The sequence below is a fragment of the Mandrillus leucophaeus genome, unplaced genomic scaffold (genome assembly GCF_000951045.1).
Source record: "Mandrillus leucophaeus isolate KB7577 unplaced genomic scaffold, Mleu.le_1.0 Scaffold811, whole genome shotgun sequence".
NCBI classification, from domain to species: Eukaryota; Metazoa; Chordata; class Mammalia; order Primates; family Cercopithecidae; genus Mandrillus; species Mandrillus leucophaeus.
In genome coordinates, this window is record NW_012108820.1 from 973,243 (window position 1) to 996,220 (window position 22,978).

Genomic DNA, 22,978 nt, shown 5'->3' on the forward strand with positions numbered 1-22,978 from the left:
CCCATAGTTTTTAAAAATCTTTTTTAGTGGACTTCCTAATTGTACACAGAACACAAACCTATCTTCACTTCTCAATGTGTAAATGTGTATCTACTAAGTATACATTAATGTGCATTAAAGACATTCAGAAAACATAAAAACCACAAAGGAACAGATTAACTGCATAAAAATTTAAAGTTGCTAAATGTAAAGCAGCTAGAAATTACAAAGTAGGGAAATGTTGAATAGCTGACATAGTTAAAATCCTTAGTAAGAACATTTTGCATTCCAATATTACGGATGAGTACGATATGCAATTCATGAAAAATAAGCCGATTCTGAGATGCTGAAAGCACCTATCAGATGTACAAATGACAAGCTACCTGGTCTAGATGGAATGGCGTGTTAGCTTTAAAATCTGAGTTAATTTAATAACTTACATCACCACCGAGGAAGCATCAGAGCTGAGGAAATACACATCAGCAGTCAAGTGTTATTAAACCTCATAGTTTGAAGATATTACTCCATGTGATGTGTGGAGCACAGAGTAGCTAAATAGTACTTACAATAAATTGGCTATAGATCTAAGATTAATCCTTTGTGGAAGAGGGAAAGTTGGTCCTCATCAAGAACATAAATGGCTGGGCATGGTGGCTCACGCATGTAATTCCAGCACTTTGGGAGGCTGAGGCAGACAGATCACTTGAGCCCAGGAGTTCAAGACTAACTTGGGCAACATAGCGAAACCCCATCTCCACCAAAAAAAAAATCTACTGTTGCACCCTAGTGAGCAGCTGGTTACTTGTCATCTATCCTAAGTGCATGTGTCTTCTCCCCTACCTCCAACACTGCTTCAATTTTGTGCTTACAAAATAACCAGATAGATTCATTGCAGCATTATTTAGAACAGCAAAAATGAGACTAAACACCTAAATCTACCAATAGCAAGATTGGTATTTTTAAGTATGTCTTTATAATGAACTCACTACATTTATGCAGTTACAACACCTGACTTTACTGATTTCCCTGGTATAGAGTTTTAAAAACAGCCTACAGCACTGTAACATAGACACTCACACAGATATACCCCCATCATTAGGGGGAAAAGGCTCCAAGGATGTATAACAAAGTGTTAACAATTTTTTTTCTGGGTGGCGAGATTTTAAGTTTTATTCACTTTATAGTATTTTTAAAATGCTTTAATGTAATAGACATATGCTATTTTTCTGTCAGGAGAAAAACATTTTCACTTAGAGAAGAGATCACAGAAGCAGTAAAAAAGAAAAACTGGACGCTAACTTCATTTCTGCTGAAATAATTCATATTCTCCCCCATCTCATTTTTTAAATTAGTAACAAAATCAACAGTTTAGAAATGACACCATAAGATGAACTTTATTTTAAAGCTCATAGAAGTGTTCACAATCAGTTACAACAGGATTGACATTTCTTCCATTCCACACTTTCACATGACAATATACTGTATAGTGAGAGATAAATTTTAAGGTTTTTGTTCTGCATGCTGCTAACACATTTGACTAGCTTTTGTTTTACTCATTGAATCTTTAATATCAAAGCAAAAAGTCATTTTCTATTGGACAGAAATGGTTTTAGAAAGCCCTTATGAAGTCAGACTTAGTCTTGTTTATAAACATCCACACCCACACACATGCTGAATGGAGAGCAAAATGCAAGAAAACTACCTTGGCAGGAACAAATGCTTAAAGATTTTAATCACAGCCCTCTTGAACAAGCAGTACAGTTTTTTCTCCAAAAGACAAAAGTCAGTTTCATCCTCAGTGATGCAAATGGTGAGACTGCACAGAAAGCTTAGTATGAATTCACAATTCCACAGGAATCTGAAAGTTACCAAGGCAATTTTCCCTTTTAGGATCATAAAGACTACAGACTTAAGCTTTTTGTCTTTTTCCATATAATACACAAAATTTCTAAACATCCTTAAAAAAGAAAATATAAATAGTTTCAGTATGTTATGTAGAGTCACATACTATGGCAAAAATATTTTATTAATTGAAGGAATAAGCCAATTTAATGTTATCTAGTCCAAGTCCATATTAACAGAATTTTTCTCATTAGGGTAACATTCACCATTCTGATGTGGAGGTTCAGCACCAAAATTGTTTTTGTCTTCTAAATCTTCTTCCTTTTTATCAATATTTGGGCCATTTGGAGTTCTTTCCAGCTTGGGTGATTCAATTTTTGGTTTCGGTTGTGTTACAACGGGTTCACATGTGTTGTTCAATTCCTATAAGAAAATAGTTATCAGATTAACTCAGATCCATCCAGTTCATTTTCAACTGCTTCTCCACATACCTGACCCACTGTTTTTCTACCAACTCCAATTATACATCAAATAATTACATTTTCTCATTACACTTGCCCCAAACCACAGTTTACAGTCTGACCAAAAGACAGTATTAATATTCTTCCATGATGTGTTAGGACTATGTACTTACATATATTACTTCCTTCAATCCTCACAACAATGTTAAAAGACAGAAATTATAATCCCCACTTCATGGAAGACAATGATGGTTCAAAGAGGTTAAGTAACTTCAAGATCAGGAAAACTAGTGAGGAAAGAGCTAGAATTCAAGTTTATAGCTTGAAACTGACAGTGCTTAAAAGGGTCACTTTTCCTTGACCTTCACTGTGTTTGAACATTATTCCAGAAGAACACTTTTCCCAGTTTCCTTCCAGCCTCACACACAAGACCTAGAATTTCCTAAGCCCTTTTTCCTTAGTTTGTTCCCCTATAGCACTTAACATCTCTGATAGACGACCAGACTTGTTTACTGTTGGTCTCCCTCCCATTACAAGATGAGTTCCACAGGGTCAGAGACTACACTTTGCACACTTAATTGTTTAATCCTGAGAACAAGGACTGGCACATGACAGGCTCAACAAATACACTTGTTGAAATGAATGAATAAACGGAGAAGTGGAAAATTTAACAAACTTATGAGGTCTTCTGTATTTTGTGACAGAATAATAAACTAAGAAAAGCTGGTCTCAGTCAGGATGAGGTAAAAGATTTATAGGAAAAATGGCTACGCTGAAGGTTCAAATGACTGCAACTTGAGTCCGTAAGCGAACCCAGCAGTAAACATGAGACAGTAACACTCACCTTGATTTTTATTTTAATTTCCTGAGCACGTACAACTGGATCCTGATCAAGACTCTTTTTAGCCTGAGCATTCATGACATTATTCATCCATTCCATCACTTCATTGACAGACTTCTCAACTTTTTTCATTTCAGACTCATCGATATGGTTGTATTTCTCATCCTGAACAGAAATAACATGGTCATTCTGTAGAATTTATTGAACAGTAACATTTCATTTGACCCAACTTTCCAGGAAGTTCAAATCTACCTCTAACCTCAAATACCAAGATTTCAAAGTTAAGACTATTCATGATGATTCCCAGCTTAAATGTTAGCTTATTAAAATCTAGGTTCACTTTCTCCCTATGTACAAAAAGACTGACTCACCTTATTTCTAAAGTCAGCTGCTATCTTGGCATAGTGCTGCAGCCTCTGTCCTAGTTCTTCAAACATTTTTGGCCGTTCTTCAGCTTCCTGAAACCGAACTTTAACAGGAGTGCCAATTTTCTAAAATAAAATGTAATAAATTAATAGTTATCATAATTTTATTTTAAAGCCTGTAGTTTAAAACACAAGTACCACCTTTCAGGGGGAGAAAGCGACCTACCATTAATTCTTCCAACTTGTCAACATATGCTTGTTTAGCTTGGTCCTCGCCTTCTTCATAGAGCCAGTCTTCAGTTTCTGTGAGGAGTCTCAAAAAATTTTGATGATCCTTAACACAAAATATGACAATATCAGTGGCACTCATACTTCAGAATTTTTCACAACAAAACAAAGGGGCATTCTCAGAGGTATTCTCATACTAGGTAGCTAATCGTATCTAGGAAGGCACTCTGATTTGGCTTCTCTGCCTTGTTACATAGAGACGTCGAAAACGGCTCTCACTGACTTAAAATATTTATCTTGGAAGCCCAATCTGTACAATGAAATGTGGTTTATAGAAAAGCAATTATCTTCTTTCCAAAAAAACCCGGGTTTTAGTAATTTTTTGTTGACTTACACAACTATCAAACACTGAAGGGGAAGCTATACAAGTTGCCAATCACTGAACACATGAAAAAATCATTCCTAACCGGTTTATGTAGGGTATGAACTTCTACTCTAGCCCTGGGAGGTCCTGCCTTGTTCAGTCATCTCGACTTTGGAGTCCCCACCATAAGAAATTCAGAGAATGTCAGGACAGAGCTAAAACTGAAGTACGTTACAAGGTAGCCCAGAGACCTTAGAACTATTAATAAAACAGACTCCAAATTTCACTTTAAATGACACTTAACTAAATTCTAGATTTTTATCCAGTCAGTTTCTTTTTTCTAAGTCCTGTCTTTCATAGTTGTGCTTCTGGGATTTTCTCAGAGCCATACCAACTAGGAGTCAAGAAAAGGGATAAGGGGAATAACAGGGCTTAGTAAGCTCTGGGAATGACTGAACACGTTACGAGATGAAACAATGACAGGAAAGCTACCAAGGCAGCAGTGTCACTGCATTTGAGGTCTTTAAAAGCAAAGATTTTTCTTGTATTTATCCTAGACCCTATGACAGTAATGCCATGAACTCTACATAAATACTTGATAGGTTCTCTCTTCTAGATGGTAAAAATGAAGAGTTTTAGGGGTAGGCTAGTACAAAATAAAACTGCTCATCACCAATGAGCCTCTATCTCCATTACTTTTGTTTTCTGTTTCCAAAAAGTTCAAGTTATCTAACTGAGTAAAGGCTTAAGCCTCAACTGTCAATTTTGATACTAAACACTTTATATGAGACTACCTGAACAAAAACAGAGCTCTAAAACATACCTGCTCACATATAAATTTTTCATATGGTCCACACAGCTTGTCTCTGAACTCATACACATATTCCTCAACTGCATTTTTAGCATCATTCCTTTCTTTTTCCAGTTTATCTTGCATTATCATCTTACCCTGTCAGGAAACAGGAAAGGTTAATTCCGGTCTTCTAGTTAACTCAAACTAAATTTTAAATGTGTAGACTCTGGGGTTTTAAAAAACATGATACAAAACAAATTTTAGTGTTAACACAGTTCCAATTTATACCTAGTCAAACTCTTCCTACAAACCCAACAGACATTTCCGTTTTCTAAATACTCAGGCTGAAGTTTGATTTTTTTAACATTGTAACAGATTACACAGACTTCATATTTAATGCTTAAAAAAAAAAAAAAAAAAAACCAAGCTACTGCTTAAATGTAATTTTGTTTTCTTGTATATAAATGGTTGTCTATATTTGGATTAATACTGGCCAATGTATAACAGCCACACCACTTTGCCACATTTTAAAATCAAAGATAAATCCATGGACTACAGTTTATTGTTAAATAAACTTCTAAATACAATATTCCCACCTCAGTATGGAAAAACCAAATCTCAATTATTTCACATTTCTAGAATTATTCTAGAATTTCAGACTACTAAAAAACACAATGTATTTTAATAGAAATATTTAGTGTGCCATGAAATTCCAACTGTATTGTGCTCTGTTATGATTTACTGCCATCCAATTTTTTCACAAGAACTCAGCCTATCATGTTATATCAAGCATAATTATCTACGGCATAGCTCTAATATGAATACAAAAAAAAAATTAAACAAACTTGTTAAAAAAAATTAAACTGCAAAATTCATTAGTTTTGGCTTCATTCTATCCCTAAAACTATATAAAACTTGGGATGAGAAAGAATTATGGCCATTTATCTACTAGAAACATAGGTAACAGGGCCAAGAAACTAAACATATTTCAAAATAAAAATATTTAATTGAAGTACTTACCTCTGTCTCAATATACATGTTAAGAAGGTCTTTCCCTAACTGCCAGACCAAGTTGGCTTCAATAGGCAGCTCGACATTCACCACCTTTATTTTGGGCTTTTTAGCTTCTGGAGGCTGGTCAACTTTTTTTTCATTTGCCTTAGGAAGGGGAATAAAAAAAAGGAAAAAATTTTAAACAACCCACTTGGAAAAACACAAAAAAGATCTCCTCATACTTACTGATGACTTGGGCAAAAATAAAATCTCTACAAATCATAAAGTTAGAAGGGTCTACAGAATCACCTAATTCCCACTATTTTAAATCAGGGCTGCTATTAAATATGCCATACCTTCCTTTGGGAATTCACTGGCATGTTTTTCTCTTCTCGTATTGAACAATCTCTCCTGCTAAAGCTTTTCTTCACAAGTCTTTACTTTCTAACCCCTTTAAATATTCTTATAAGTCCCATGAGTCAAAAAGTGAAAATTACTAAATTATTCTTATCTTTATAGATTCTAGAACCTGTCACCTAAGGATAAGCTTCAACCAATGCAAAACAGGTTAGGATCATCTTAATTCCTATAATATTGTAGGCCCTATATGCTACTATGCCTGCTTCAATTACAACTAGCACTACACTGACGAGTGCCTTTTAAAATTTCCTTATGGAACTTGGAGTATATATCTCTCTCTCTACCCCATACACACACACACACACACACACACATATATTATTCTTACTATCCACCTTTGAATTGTATCATTTCTCATAAGCAACTTTGCAAGGTAAAAAGAGATAACAGTCTTAAAGTAGCAAATGGACTGATGTGACACATGCCAATGATTTATGTAGTTTTTTCAAAATATGTAAATACAGGGCTAAAGAAGTAAGTATCTCCTGTGGCCTTCAATTTTCCAAGCCTTTGCTATGCATTTCCATTTCTGCAGGTTCCTACTAATATAAATGACAAAGAACACAAATGAGCAGACTCAGTTCTATGACAGATCAGATGACAACCACAGTGTATAAACATGTATCCTGTAGGTAGGATGGTAAAATGGGAAGACACTAGCCCATGAGGCACAATAATCATAGCCATAGATAATTTTGAGGAGTTATAATGGATTAAAAATCTTAGGCACTTTATCGAAGAAAGTGGGTCTAGAAAGTTCAATGACTTGCCTAAAATTAAAGAGATGGAACTAGATCCCATGTTTCAGAGACTGATCTCAGTGTTCCTTAGAAATCACCTATCAAGTGCTATAAGCTGTATCACTATAGATGAACTAGGCAGTCAGCCTGCAGTCCTCCACACCTCATTTTCCTTCTAATGCACACAACCCTTCAATATATTATGCATGCTCTGAGGGCATGAACCACAGGAAAGAAAAATGAATCCAATCAAACATACACCTAGGAAGACAAGAGCAACAGATGCTAGGAAACAAATGGATAACAGTACATGTATGGAAGTTAAATCAAGACAAGACAACCTGATAGTACCCAATTAAACCAACTACTGACAAAACCAGCATCACAAAATGGCGTTTCAACACGGAATGGATGAGGAACCCTCTCCAAAGGGGTAGTAATGCTCCAAAAGGCTTCAGACTAGTGGTCACACCTACAACTAAGGAGCATGAGATCCTACCCAATGTCATGTTCTAGACAGGTACTAAGACTCTCAGCAAGAGCTGATGTGTATGCTCATCCCAAGTCAAGGGGTGTGCTGTTGAAACTAAGCAGCTATTTTTCCAAATAACCACCATCACCATACAACTTACCAGCGGAAAACAGAGAGCAGCTTTCAGAAATCAGAGTCAGGACCCACAGCTCACACTGGAGCTCCCAGGATCAATGAGGGGACGGAAAAATTAAAAACTGGAAACTTTTACATAGTATAAAAACCTATCCTGACCCAATGAAAGATTCTGTAATTTGCCTGAGGGTAAAAAAACCTCTACCCTCAGAATGTAAGGGAAGCCAAACCACCAAGAGCAGGCTAATTATTTACATGTACCTTGTACAGAAAATAATAAAGTTCCACAAAACGTACGGTGATTCACCGTTAACAACAGAAATTTTCCAATATCCATCTGACCATGACTCTTAAAGGTCTGATTACAAGCTGTCATTTTCCAAGGGACACAACACCACTATTTAAGTTAGCTTCCAATACCTACTGTGGAAGCAGGACAAAAAAATAATTACCTTGAAATGCAATCTGGTTATTACCAGACCACCATAATTAATTTACTTAAATTTGACCAATGGCTTGAGAGGAGAAAGAAGTTTACTAGACTCCTATAGCCCATGTATTTATCAACTGATTAGTTCAAGTGAAAACTAATCATGTAGCCCTGGGAAATATCAAGTTCTGCCTTTGGTATTAGAAGATACCTCTGCTCTTTGAAAGACAACAAACACTATACATTGGTCTCTTGTTACTTCGAGTGGCAGTTAATCAAGAGAAGCTTTTAGGTTTAAAGCAGGATATTCAATTCCCTTAATTGAACTTAAATACATCTAACTGGTTTTAGTTGAAAAATACATAGAAAATCAACAGAAAAAAATCCTACACAGAATGAAATTATTTGGTGCTTGCTCTTGAAACTGCAATTTAATGATATCATTAATGATTACATGTTGCAACATTGTCTAATGGAATGAACTAGAAGAGTCACTCACTTTGTCAGCATCTGGGATTTTGTTTTCTTCTGAGGTAAGTTCAGGTGAAGGGGGAGACTGTGAGGTTTGTTGAGCATCAGTTTGTACCTGGGGCTGTGTTCCAGCTTCACTGTTGTCTTGCTGGACATTTTTCTGAAATGAAAGCCCAGGCACAAAGGATGTAGAAAGCAGGTGTACTTGTATAAATTGTTAAAGTTATAGGGCACCAAAGACGGTACACTCAATTTCTGAAATCTGAACAGGTGGGGAGAAAAGGTACTGAATAAAAACAAAATGAACACAAAGTACTTGAAAACTTCTGTAGATATTCTAAACCTGTAAAAAATTCTTTGAATGACAGCAGTTAATATGGTTAAATAACACAAGTAAGCATTTAATTGATGTGGTAAGAATCAAGAACTCTCCCTTAGGAAGCTCATCTAAGCTTGTACAGATATTAATTCTCTAAGGCACTGGAAATAGATTAGGGTTATTACTCCAGGCCTCTTTCCTAGAAACAAGCTTCCAAACCTATTTTACCAGCAGCCATCATGGATCTCAACATATCTCCATTTTCAATATACTAAACAGTTTCATAAAATGGGCAATTATCAGTTATCTCGGAATTCATCACTTCAGTTTATAGATACCCAAGACTCACTCTGTCCCCAATTTTTGTGATCCAGCTATATCCAGTAAAGAATAAATGCTACATATTAACAATCCTAATTAAAAATTTGGTAAAGAAAAAGAAGAATGAACCCTAAGAGTTTCCTAATTTTCTTTTTTAGTAGCCCTCAATCCCTAATAAATTAGTGCTTGCTTGATCTTTACCCATCTTTGGAAGAGGGCGGAAATATTCTAGGTTAACTACTTTCTGCTCACACTGAACTCTTCTCATATTTTTCTTCTCTTAGCTTCAAGATTCTAAGATAGACACTGAAGTATTTAGGAACGAGGCATTCCTGATATCCAAAAGGTACTAAAGAGATTGAGAAAGTATATGGCACTCATCACTTAACCAACTACTGTACATTAGAATTTTTCTAGATGAGAATAAAACTAAGAATGTTTATGTTCCTTAGATGTTCTAGAAAGGTAACACAGTGATCACTAGATAACGCACTTTCTCACATCTTTACTAAAACACCACACTGCCTCCCTCTTAAGCTATTTCTAATTATTCCCTAGAAATAAACTGTAATTACTCTAATACTTTAGCTTCCTAAAATTCTTCTGTTGACCACACAGAACTAGCACTCATGCTAATGATAACAATTCTTACTATACGCTACACAGACACTTCTCGTCCTTCCTCCCACAATACAGAAAACCATGTAAAAACAAAAACAAGTTCTAAAATATCAAAGCCAATTTTGTCATACAATTTTAAACACTTTAATATTTGGTAGCTATTTCAAACAGTTTTTGTAGCAGTCTGTTTTTTAAGTTTCTTAAACGTCAGTCAACATTCGACTTCTCAATGTGTGGTCTACATCTTCAAAAAACCAAAAAAATCCCAACTCAATGAAACATCACCTACTCTGTCATATACTAGTTACTTCAAATCAAGTTACACACAATTTAGTCACAATTCACCAAATTTCAAGCTGTATATTACCACTAACTGGCAAGTGCTATTATCATTACCTAAAATTCTGATCAAAATTATTTATGAAGGAAAACATTCATTTTAACCCTTCCCTACCCACTTCTATAGCTTACAACTAAGTCAACTCTACTCAAACACAAGGGTTTATCCACAAACTTACATCAGTGTCTGTGTTTTCTGGTGGTCTCTGATTCAGACACTCCATGTCAGCTTCAGAAGACATTTCATTCTCCTCAGTTGGGACTTTCTCCACCATAGATGCCGTAGAGATGGTGAAAATGCCATGGGTGTTGACACGCACTTTGACTTTTACCCTAGATTTTTCTCCATCTTTCTGTGCAGAAACATTCTGAACTACAAAGCGGCCTAGAACAACAACAACAACAATCACAGAATCACAATTTTAGAATTAAATCTAAATCTCTGTAAAGGAGGCCAGGTAAAGTGGTTCATGCCTGTAATCCCAGCACTTTGGGAGGCCGTGGTGGGTCACTTGAGCCCAAGAGTTTGAGACCAGCCTGGGCAAGATAGTGAGATCCGTGTCTACTAAAAAAAAATAAAATAAAAAATAAAAAAATAAATAATAAATTAGCCGAGCTCAGTGGCATGCACCTGTAGTCCCAGCTACTCAGGAGTCTGAGGCAGGAGGACCCCTTGAGCCCAAGACTTCAAGGTGGCATTGAGCTGTGATCACATCACTGCACTTCAGCCTGCTGACAAAGTGAGAACCTGTCTCTTAATAAATCAATAAAAATCTACCTGTGTAAAGGAGACAGATAAGAAAAATACAAAGACTAAAAAAATAACACCTGCGAACTACTGCTGTTTTAAAATTTTCTACCCAGTCTTTACCAAATTGAAGTCCTCTAATATATAACTATGACCTCTTAAAATGTATATACTTGAAATTAATCTTAGTATGCCATAAAAGCTTTCAAAGATAAGGGCACCCTTATAACTATTTTATTTAACACTAGGCAAACACTGAGTGTAAGATACTGATAACAAGCAGTTCTTGCCTCCTTCCACCCTACTTCTCCAGATGGGTGAGCACAAACTAGACATGAAAATCTGTTTGAAAGCATAAGGAAAATGATAGCAAGCACATGCTGAATTTTAATCCTATAACCTTTTAAAGAATACCATTCTTTTGGTTAAATAATCAAAACATTTAGCTGTTTTAAATAAGGGAGGTGAGCCAAAATCTGTATGAAAGTCTGAAATTATTATGTATAATACAATGGGGTTCCAGAACATTACTAAGGTTAATAAAAGTGTAGACTTTAATCCAGACTATCTGGGCTTGAATCCTGGCTGTGTGACCTGTTACAAAAGTTACCTAACTTTTCTATGCTTCTGAGGATTGAGTCCAGTGAGCACTTACTAAAGAAGCAAGTGCTAGGTTTAAGTTATAGCCACAAATAAGTACTTTAACTCTAGAGACCACGGAGTCAAAAGTAAGTACTCTGAACCTGTTATGTGCGAAGCTCTAAATGAGATTTAACTGCCTAGTACTTAAAGTGCTGTCTATATAAACACACAGAGCTACAGATTTAATTACAATGTCACTGAAAGATGAAAGAATACACCTTAATTGTCAAATCAGTAGTTGAGGAAATATTTGCCAAAACATCCACCTATCTAAAGAAACAGCATTTATTCTGGAAAGTGGGATGTAAGATGGCTCAAGTATGTGTGACGTTTTCAGTTTCAATCAAACATGAAAAATTAGATGCCATGCCAAAAAGCTGGGATTTTATCTTCCACACAGTAATTAATGCACAGATTCCAATTTATCAAAATCTTACAAGTCTACATGCAATGATTTCTTTTCCTAACAATAAATTCATGAAAACTGTTTTAAAAACAATACACCACAACTCTGGGTCAGAACATTTTGGCCTTTAAAGTAGTAAGAAAGAAAACACAATTGATCAGGTTCGACTCCTTCAAACAATTTATTTATGAAAAGGTGTGAGGCAAGGGTGTGTCCTGAGAAGACCTAGCAATATTGGCAATTTCACCCATGGTCTGGGAAAGAGACTTACTATGGGTAAAAGTAGATGGATGGTGTCAAGTGTCCCCCCAAAATATGTACCAAAAAAAACTTATCTTTAGAAAAGATAACACAAAGGTACACTTGAGAAGTGGATTCACAATGGTCGCTGACTCAGGTTTTAAACTAGAAGTAACAGACTACAAATAACACTTAGCCTAGAGAAAAACTTAGTATTAAAAGCAGGGATAACCTTTTACATACAGACTGTATCAGAATAGTGAAAATACTAAAGTGTTCATATATATATATGTACACATATATACTTTCAAGTAACGGCAAAACTCCAAGTAACAGCAGAACTACCAAGTCATTCTATCTCTAGAGCGGATGACTCAATAAAATGAAGTTATTTCTCCATCACCATTATTCTAAATGGAAAATGTCTTCACACAGAATTATGCTCCCCTCAACATCGCTAAGAATAAGAAAACTTTTAAAGTTTGTACAATGAATGAGAAGCTAAGTCTTTAACTAAAGAGTAAAATATACACAATGAACTGCTTACCTATTTTTGCTTCTGGATATGGAACTCCTTGGGGATCAGAATAGAAAGCTTCTAGCTCAAAAGGCCCCCTTCTCAGGAAGGTGAGAACTTTGGAGAAAGGAGCAGCATGGTTTCGACTAAACACTTCATGAACACTGGAGAGAAAAGAAAAAGGCATTCAGCAGATGAAGTACTTAAATATGCTTACTGTGCTATACAAACAGAAAAGAGACTTTCTAAAATCTTTATCAATTCTATCTCATCATTTACAATACCAAAATGAGAGAAATATTTTGGTAGATTTGGTTGTTGAAAGATTCCAGGTAAATTAATGACTCCCCACTAGAGAAGTCATCTGTTAATTTTTCTTCTTTACATTAGAGTATCTGAATGCTATTTTCTGCTACATACCCTTCAGTATCTTCTGAATCGTGGTTCCAGACCAGAGATATTGGAAAAGGAACTGCATCTGTGACGGAAAATTCTCTAACTTTAAATGCCGGGGAAAGGATTGCACACTTAAAAAAAAATAAAATAAAATTATCATGAGCACATGAACACTTCCCAGTCATCTTTTAATATAAAACTGAATTCTAATGGATGGACAAGATTTTGGTTTTTTTTTTAAAAACTCACATTCCAAAATCGTTTCCAGTGTATTTCATCTAAACAAAGAATTTATTTTACCATCTAAATACTATGCCAATTACTAGGTACAAAGACAAATAATATATCTTAAGATAATGACAGTTAATCAACAACAGGTTTCATGGGGATTAGGAAAACAGACTGGTCTTTCTAGAAATGCCTTGCTGACAGCAATTTCAAGATCACTTTTGAATATGTACACATACATACATGAACAGTTCTGTCTACACTGCTTTCCAAATGTCTGAGACACCCCCAAAAGGGCCATAATGTTCAGATTTTCAAATAATTGTGTAAACGAAGAAAGCAATGGTAAATTCAAATTTGGGAAAGGCAACACCCAACAGATAGGTGGACAAATCCCTATTTAGACACGACATATAAAAATAGCTAAATAGATGATCAAGCTGAATAGACCCAAAAAAAAATCATCATTTAGTATAGGATCCTTCAAAAGAGAGGCCAAAATTAGCTCTACTTCTGAATATAAACTTCCAACATTTGAAGGAATCAGAGTTAATTAAAGGAGGCATATTCCATTATGAAGAAAAAAGCGAAAACAAAAACCCCATAGAACAGGATGGATAATACAATGGATTATCATTAATAATTAGTATCTACCTATTCTTCCTTTTATAAGTATACAAAGAGAGTCAGTCTAAATACCTTTGTTTACAGAATCCTGTTTTATATTTTAAAAACTGCTAACTAGCTTAAAACTCAAATATGTCAACTTGAAACTTTATTTAAAACTATTTAAATAAAGTTTAGATCTTTTTTGACTGTAATATCCTAAATATAAACTAGTATTTTCTTTTTTACCAAATAACTTCCAGATTTGGTGTTTTTCACCAAACTAACTTCACACTTCTGGGCTGCCTTTTTATCTGATAGGCAGATTAAAAATCAATTTGAGGATAAGAGAAGGTTATTTTCTAATACCATTTGTTAATACTCCTAACACCCTGAAAACTTGCCCCAAATCAATTCCTTATTATATCAGATTAGATTCTAATTCCCTGTGTGCTTTGTAAGTAACAACTGCCACCACCACACAGTTTATTAGTGTTTCAGCTGTGTTTTCTGTGATATCCCCAGAATCATACCTGTTTTTGATTCTCAGCTTGAGAAACACCAGCTTGGTAGTTCTATTAATTGAAATTCACTGGATCTTTTAGATTTGAGTGGCCTTATCTCCCTACAGCTTTACGGGTTTGTTTAAAATGTCCTTCTGCTACCTAGACACAGGTCTCTGTTTATTATCCTACCATGATGACATACACTGGAAACTGTTTTTAAGGACTGTCCACCAAGCAAAAGCAGAGTTGAGAAAGTACCTGTAATGCACATCCTCTGGCTACTGCTTCATCTGCATTGAGTGTTGTGCTAATATCTTTTCCAAAGAATTTGGCAATTCTTTCTTTCACAGCTGGAATTCGTGTAGCACCTCCAACTATCTCAACTGCACTCACATCTTCTACTTTGAGATGAGTTTGTTCCATCAATGAATAAAGGGGTACTTCTATCTTTTGCAGAAGTTCAGCACAGAGTTCTTCAAATTGTGACCTTAGCAAATGAAAACTTGTTTTTAGAAAGGTTAAGACCAATATCCTGTCCTACTTTTGATAACCCAGTGAATTTCATTATTTTCCCCCTCAGACACCCTGGATCCCACATGGGCCAAGTTTAGCTGTACTGTAGTTTACAGCTCTTTTGTCTTTGATAAATATACCAAACAGGTGCAGAAAGATAATGAGGAAGACAATCAGTTCTCCTGTTATTACTCAAATAAATCATTTTATATTGCTTATGACCACCATTTTACTTCTAAAATTTTTTCCCCAGAGACAGTCTTGCTGAGTGCAGTGGCACAATCATAGCTCACTGAAGCCTCAAACTCCTGGGCTCAAGGGATCCTCCCACCTCAGCCTCCTGAAAAGTTGTGACCACAGGCAGGTACCAACAGGTCCAACCCTTCTAAATGTTTTGATCTGATTCTCATTACTTTCAATGGTTATTTCCAGTCCCTGCACAGTATCTCTGTGAAACCAGTATTCAATTACTGGCCCAGAAATACTAAAAAGTGAAAATACCAAGAAGACTTGAGGGTAGTAGTTAGACCCATGGGAGTACTTAGCAAAGGTATTTTTAAAAGTCCTCTTCACATAAGCGCCCCTAGAGCTAGTGGTGATAAAAACAACAGCATCTGCAGCCACAGGCGTGTAACGCACAATTCTCAAATGTAGGCCAAGACTCACGACACCCACTAGAACTGACACCTGGGCTACTTTCAAAAAAAGTTCCATCTAATTAATCTGTAGAATTCAAGACACACCTGTTCATCTTTCCGGAAACATCTTTGTCATTCATAAAGCATTCGATATTCAGTGGAAGGTCTGTGCTGTTAGAGCTCATTAGCTTTTTCAGTTTTTCACACTCCTGATACAGACGAAGGAGTGCTCGTATTTTGGATTTTGCATCCAACTTGTACTTAGTTTTAAATTCTGCACAAAAATATTCCACTAACTTTTCATCGAAGTTTTTTCCTCCTAAGAAAGGATCAAAAGCTGTTCCCAGTACCTAATTTGGTCGAAACAACAAATAGTCTGGTTATTTTCAATCACATTTGTAACTAGTATCTTAAATATTACTACCCAAACAATTAAAGACTAAGAGACTCAAGACTATATTTAAATTATAACATGAAATCCAAATCAGTCAGGAATAAATCTCTAAGATATTTTTGCCTTTAAATGACTACATAGAAAATAACTGCAAAAGTCTTTTCTTTCTGAAACAAGAACACTTAAGAGTATGCTAAGACAATTACATCATCTTTATGGAGATCAACCTTAGCAACCGTTTCTTGTTAACATCTCTACCTAAAATAAAACTCTTCATTACCAAGAAGAAAAAGCCTAGTAAAGAGGCTCAGTAGCTTAAAGTCACAACACTTAATATGTTTTGGACACTGAGTTCCAATGTATGGCTTTACCTTCAATTTTCCCTTGTTGAAAGCACAGGCAGACACTTGAAAAGCTGAATGTCCCATATCAACAAAAACCACTATCCGAGGTTTCTCATCCAGGCTTGGGAGATCCTGCTTATAAATTCCGTAATTCAAAGCAACTAAAAAAAATAAGTATGTTTCAATTCCTCGGTTCACATTTTCTTAGGAATCTCACTGTTACATAAAATTACACATGGAGGAAGCTTGACTATTAACTTGAAACAATTAAAGGTGAACACATTACATTCCTTTTATACCTGACTTCACACTGATTTTCTTGGAATTATTACTCTCTTTCTGATTTCAGAACAATGCTCTATCACTTTTCAATATATGGAGATGTGCTAGACAAAACATGTATGGCGTGAATACAGTGAAACATAACCACGTATCACACAGAGTATCAGACTCATTATGCAATACTTACATTTCAACCACAACCTGCTAGGACACTGCTTATCCAAAAAAATTAAGAATTTAATATACAACTACAGCAACTGCAGTTCCTACCAATTTTCTTTTAGATCTGAGGTAAATAGCTGAACAACCCTAAAGTTTGTTTTCTTCTGAACTTTAAACTGTATTTCTAAACATGTATACCTAAGAACGTATTTTTACCAATATTTAAGTTTTCCAAAAACCTAACAAATATGTGAGTAGAACTTTTCAGCATAAAAACTGACTTTTTTCCTTAAGTGATTTTTTGTTCATCTGTAATCATAATAAACTAATGAAAGCTCAAGGAAGAGATGCTGTGATCACCACTGTATATCCACAATACCTAGCGTAACACATTCAGATAGTACAGGCTTAAAGCAATATTTGATAAGTGATCACCTATCTACAGTTCAGTAAATTTTTTTTTTACACTAAACCAATTACTTGTAAGCCAAGGTAGTTTTAAAGCCCAGAATTTTAAGCTTGTGGGAAAACTTGTTTCCTAACTATAAATGCATTGTAAGGAAACAAAGTTAAATCCAACCTACATTTTCAAAGGAAGAAAAAACATGAAATTCTCTAATGAAAGCAGATTCAGAAGTTTGATAAAGTACCAATTTCTCATTAACCATAAGCATTGTTAAGAGGTACATTTTTTTCAAATCTGACTCGATTTTTTGATAGGCTGTGTTTCTGTACCTATACGAAAGTAATAGCACTGAACATCCATAATTCTGATAGTATATTCACTTCTACACGACAAGTGCTTTTTCCTTACCAGCTGTCATGTCATTCATAAGTCTTAAACAGTTTAGGCCAACAATCTGTGCAGCATCTAATACAGATCGCCTCTCAGCATCTGTAAAGAAGGAGGGGACCTACAAACAAACAAACAATTCTGAATTATCTAGAACACAAAATATACTTAGAAATTCCTCACAAACCACTTTTTTTTTTTTTTTTTTTTTTTTGAGACGGAGTCTCGCTCTGTCACCCAGGCTGGAGTGCAGTAGCGCGATCTCCACTCACTGCAAGCTCCGCCTCCCAGGTTCATGCCATTCTCCTGCCTCAGCCTCCCATGTGGCTGGGACTACAGGCACCCGCCACCGCGCCCGGCTAATTTTTGTATTTTTAGTAGAGGCGGGGTTTCACCGTGTTAGCCCGGATGGTCTCGATCTCCTGACCTCGTGATCCGCCCATCTCAGCCTCCCAAAGTGCTGGGATTACAGGCGTGAGCCACCACGCCCGGCCACGAACCACTTATAAATTCACAACAGTCCAGCTAAGTAGGTGTCTCACCAAGTCACAAAACAGAAATAGGGCTTTAGTTTCCTGCAAGCTCCTTAACCTTCAGAAACAGTAACTACTTTTGAAAAGACTGTCCCAAAATTACAGGATCAAAATAGTCTTTACTATAACCAAGTTTAAGCTGAAATAAAAATTAATCAGGAGTTTCATAAGACATATTAAAAGTTACATAAATCTAAGAGAAAACTTGAAATTAAAGTGGATTAAATCTGCTTCCAAACTAATCATAAGTTTCTACTGGCATTAGGAAATTATAACACTAGGTCAACATTTAATGTTTAATACAATTAAACTATAGGCAAAAACTACAGGAACTTAAAGAGCTAACTCTAACATATGCCAGCCACCACCCTTTCAGTTCAGTTCACTGAGGTACTCCTTAATTCAGTCAACATGTGAAGATTACAAAATCACTTTTTGGCAAAGCCTTTTGATTCTCCTAAGAGTGAAAACAGCTCAAGGGCTGAAGTTTCTTACAGCATTGACTTGTGCCATTCTAGCTGTAATTCTTTTTGACTGCCTTCTAGTGCAGCACTTCAGGATACTACTATTCAGGAAAAAAAGTATCTAACAACACATTCATAGAATCATTTCAGTGCAAAGTACCTAAGTTTAGTACAGTGATTTTTCCAAGTTGTCCAAAATATTTGTAGATGCTTGAGAGAGAGACATGAGCAAGAGCAAAGGTAGATCTCTGCTCACCTTTCAAATCAGAACACTTCTTCCATCAGCTTCTCAGTTCACCAGGGGAAAAAAATTGTGGCAAAAAAAAAAAAAAAAAAAAAAAGGAAGGGAGACTGGGGAGGGAGAAGCCACTGACTTCTAACTTAATTCTTTAATTTTGCCAGAGATTAAAACAATTCCCATCTTGCAAGGACAATAGGAGAAATGTTAGCCCGTCTGCCTCATTCATTCACAAAGGCTTCTTGCTGACTGATCTCAGTTGGCCACATTGCTCATACTATAGCGCAAAGACCATGCTGTATTTAAGTCCAAAAGCATACCCCACAACGTGTCAAGAAGTGACCCAAGACATCTGGGTGAGCAGAATTTACCTTTCTGGTGTCCAAAAAAAAGATGACTTTTGTTCATTTCAAGTACCCCTTGACAGTCTAACTAGTAACTGTCCACTGAAGGTAACAGGCTTGCTAGTGCTAAAAATTTAGCTTTTGTCACTACTGGTAGGCTACATTTTAAAACTCCTAATGCACTCATTTCTCAATGAAGGGTAGAATTCTTTCACCTGTGAAAAGCTCCTGTGTTAAATGTACAAGCCTGATAGTGCAGCAACTAACTATATTAGAATACTCCCACATGGAACCACTCAAAATCTGTATTTTCAAAAAGCCTCACATGAGATTTTGATTTCCAGTCAAGAACCTTTGCAGCTTCTGGCTAAAAATACCACTCAAATCTACTTTGTAATGCTCTGGAACACATGTTAATACAGTCCAGTAGAACATGATCTCTAGTAAAAGAACAGCTTTCACACATTTGATACTTAAAAGTAATACAAAGAATGCCAAATGAAATAACACACACTGCCTTGCGGAATTACACTTACTGAAATAACACAATCTGTTACTGGTTTCTTGAGGCTGTTTTCAGCAGTTTCCTTCAGCTTAGTCAACAACATGGCTGTTATCTGCTCCACACTAAATAGATGTTCTTCACCCATGTACATCACCTATATCGAAGGGAAAAGATGTTTTAAACATTGTAGTACTTGAAGCTACATGCCAGTATTTAACTTCCAAATGTTAGCACACATTCCCTTCCATAAAATCTTTACTGTTGTAGTGGTTTTGGAAAGAAGGAAGAAAAGGAGGAGAAAGGGAAGGGGAAAGAGAGAAGGGGGAGAGAAAGGAAAAGAGAAAAAAAAAAAAAGGAAGAAAGAACTTCTACCTAAAGATGAAGGGGAGGGGAAGAAAGCTAGGGCAGATATACCCCACCCAAAGTCTTAGTCAAAACATGAAAGAAGGTAGTAAATTTCCACTCTAACTGAAGAGATGAATCACTGGGATAAATATTATTGTGTGTTGATCACAAGACAGGAATACCTCTGCAAGTTTAAAAAAAGATTCCTGGTGTTATTACACTATTGCTCTCCCCACAATTGCAACTGGGCTGTCTCAGAACAGACTTTTATTTGATACATGAACACAATGTCGACTTTTTTTCCAACATCAAATAAACTTCAATTTTATAATTGCCAAAAAGTCAGAAGAAACACAAATTAAGTTATAGCATATGTACTACCATTTGAATAATTTTCAGACAATTTAGCATCTATCTACGATACTTTAAAAAGAGCTGAATAAAAAACAAAAAGACCACCTGGTGTAATTAAGAAATGTGAGTAGTAACTCAAATAAGTTCGTCTTTTTAAGTATTAATAAGTCAGTATTTTTCTCTATGGATGGATGAAGGAGTCTCCTATCAAGGAATCTAAGGTTGCTCAATTATATTACCTTTATTCCAACTCCACCATTTTTCAATGGAACCAAATCGTAACTTAAGTTTTCCTTCTCCTTTTGAATGAAGGGGTCATTGAATGCTCGGCCATGAAATCTTTTGAAGTTAGACACCGTATTGTTTGCATGAGTGATTTGCTGCAAAAAGAGGTTTGAGATTTTAATTTTTTTTCTCTAATTTCACCACCTACCAGTACTTTCAGTAATTTTATTTAGTCACTTTACAATTCGGAACCAACCCCATGAGTGCACATAAGCTGCCCTGAGGCCCATCAGTTTCACTGAAATTCCCATCTATGAACAGATTTTATTTATACTTTTTTCTTCTCCTATAGAAAATGCCAGAAGGTAAGCAGCAAGACAGAACAAGAGGCAAAATAGTGTGACTACAGACTTTAAAGCAGATTTCAAAATCTGTAAGATAAAAAGACAGTGAAACTATCACTAAAGGCTCTGAACACACAAGAATTTTATCACTTGTTTCATTCCTTTTTCCCCCCACTAAACTTGTGAAGTTTTATACCCAATGAATGAACGGATATAGTAGTGCTATAGTCAAATTATAATTTTGTTTAAAAAAGTTAATTTTTATAGCTGAGCATGACTGACTGAGAGGCTGAGGCAGGAGAATCGCTTGAACCTGGGAGGCAGAAGTTGCAGTGAGTCAAGATAGCACCATTGCACTCTAGCTTGGGCAACAAGAGTGAAACTCAGTCTCAAAAAAAAAAAGTTGATTTTTATAGTCTAATAAATTGCTAAGTGGCCAGGATAGACATTCTGTGTCAGAAAATACATGGATTGCTACTGTTCCTAGCAACAGCATGAAATGCTAGTTATCTACACCAAAAAGTAGGAGACTGAAGAGTAATTCAAAAAGTTTCTAAGTGACCCAATGTTTTCAACAGCATGTGCATATTGTGAAGGCCTGAGAGCCATGGTTTTTATAAACGAGACACTGAACTGCTACCTTACACACCTGGTGCACGTCTGTTAAACTGCTGTAAGACATGGTGTGTTTTTAATCCACAGTTTTGGTTAAATATTTTAGGTAAACTCTAGATCGAAAAGCCCCACTTCAGAGCACATTTCATTCAAACGTACCTCATTTGAAACAAGAAATAACTGTAAGATTGAAAACTAAGAATTCTGAAATTATTAGCTTAAAAATACCAAAACAGTCTACTACTTACTTTTTCTCTTACCTAGTTCTTTGAATAAAGGAAGAATACAGTTAGCTTGGCAGTGCTAATTTTCAAACAACATAGAATTCAAGCGAGTTTAGGTCTTAAAATTCCTTATGATCTAAAACTGAGATGTAGTCTACTGGTCAAATGTGAGTCTCAACAGATCCTTCTCACATAACCACAAAGATGCAACAGAATTTTAGGTCTAGGTTATCAATATCCTCAATGGGCACATTTAGAGGATTGTTACAACTGAAGTCCCACTATCCTTTTGAACACATCATTTTGAGTGTGCCTATTTCTCCTTTCTTTTTTCACCCTTTTGTTATATCGCTCTTCCAATGTAAAAAGGAAATACAGTTAAATCCAACCTACATATTCAAAGGATTGGAAAACATGAAAGAATTTTCTAATGAAAGCAGATTCGTAAGTTTGATAAAGTGCCAATTTCTTATTACAACATAAGCATTTTAAGAGACAGATTTTTGTTTTCAAACCTGACCTGATTTTTTAATAGGTCAGTACTACATACATTCTGTAACATACAATACAGTACTAAGATACAGTCCAAAATTTTCTTTTTTAGCAATACTATTTTCTGTATTTAGAAAAATGTCTTCTATTTCAAAGAGCCTCTCAAAGAGCATTTCATATATCTTTCACTGCTTCTCTCCACCAAGAGGTCTGCCTAGATCAGTGCTGTTCAATAGAATTATATGTCAGAATAAAGGGGAGCTACCTACATAAAATTTTCTAGCAGCCACACTAAAAACTAGTAAGAGATTGGATTAATTTCAATTAACTTAGGGCAATATATTTTAAAAATTATCACTTCAATAAGTAGTCAATAAAAAAAATTGATGAAATACCATACTTTACTTTTCAATTTGATTAAAAAGTAAAAAAATCTCGTGTGTATTTTATACTTCACATTTTGATTCAGACAAGCCACATTTCAAATACTCAATACAGTACATGGCTACTGTATTTTTTAAACAGCACAGGTCAGGACAAAAATATCTCCCAGTCCTGAAAACTGGCTAGCATATATAGAAAGCTGAAACTGGATCCCTTCCTTACACCTGATACAAAAATCAATTCAAGATGGATTAAAGACTTAAATGTTAGACCTAAAACCATAAAAACCCTAGAAGAAAACCTAGGCAATACCATTCAGGCCACAGGCATGGGCGAGGACTTCATGACTAAAACACCAAAAG

The 22,978-nt window shown here is 35.6% G+C and overlaps 1 protein-coding gene across 5 annotated transcripts in view; it reads right to left on the reverse strand.

The window, feature by feature from the left end:
• Nucleotides 1–1,346: 1,346 nt before the first annotated feature.
• HSPH1 (heat shock 105kDa/110kDa protein 1) overlaps nt 1,347–22,978 on the reverse strand; it is a 26,852-nt gene continuing 5,220 nt past the window's right edge. For 3 of the 5 annotated variants that reach the window (XM_011967839.1, XM_011967840.1, XM_011967841.1), the window contains 16 exons: nt 20,572–20,712; nt 19,665–19,787; nt 17,571–17,670; nt 16,340–16,473; nt 15,680–15,924; nt 14,682–14,910; nt 13,108–13,214; nt 12,718–12,851; nt 10,314–10,519; nt 8,563–8,694; nt 5,894–6,031; nt 4,904–5,029; nt 3,715–3,822; nt 3,495–3,614; nt 3,127–3,288; nt 1,347–2,244 (listed from right to left, as the gene is read on the reverse strand). In XM_011967839.1, coding sequence (XP_011823229.1) covers nt 2,038–2,244; nt 3,127–3,288; nt 3,495–3,614; nt 3,715–3,822; nt 4,904–5,029; nt 5,894–6,031; nt 8,563–8,694; nt 10,314–10,519; nt 12,718–12,851; nt 13,108–13,214; nt 14,682–14,910; nt 15,680–15,924; nt 16,340–16,473; nt 17,571–17,670; nt 19,665–19,787; nt 20,572–20,712 — 2,412 coding nt within the window. In that variant the 3' untranslated portion in view covers nt 1,347–2,037. The remainder of the gene's footprint in view (nt 2,245–3,126; nt 3,289–3,494; nt 3,615–3,714; nt 3,823–4,903; nt 5,030–5,893; nt 6,032–8,562; nt 8,695–10,313; nt 10,520–12,717; nt 12,852–13,107; nt 13,215–14,681; nt 14,911–15,679; nt 15,925–16,339; nt 16,474–17,570; nt 17,671–19,664; nt 19,788–20,571; nt 20,713–22,978) is intronic. The other 2 variants (XM_011967842.1, XM_011967843.1) reach the window with 2 other exon arrangements.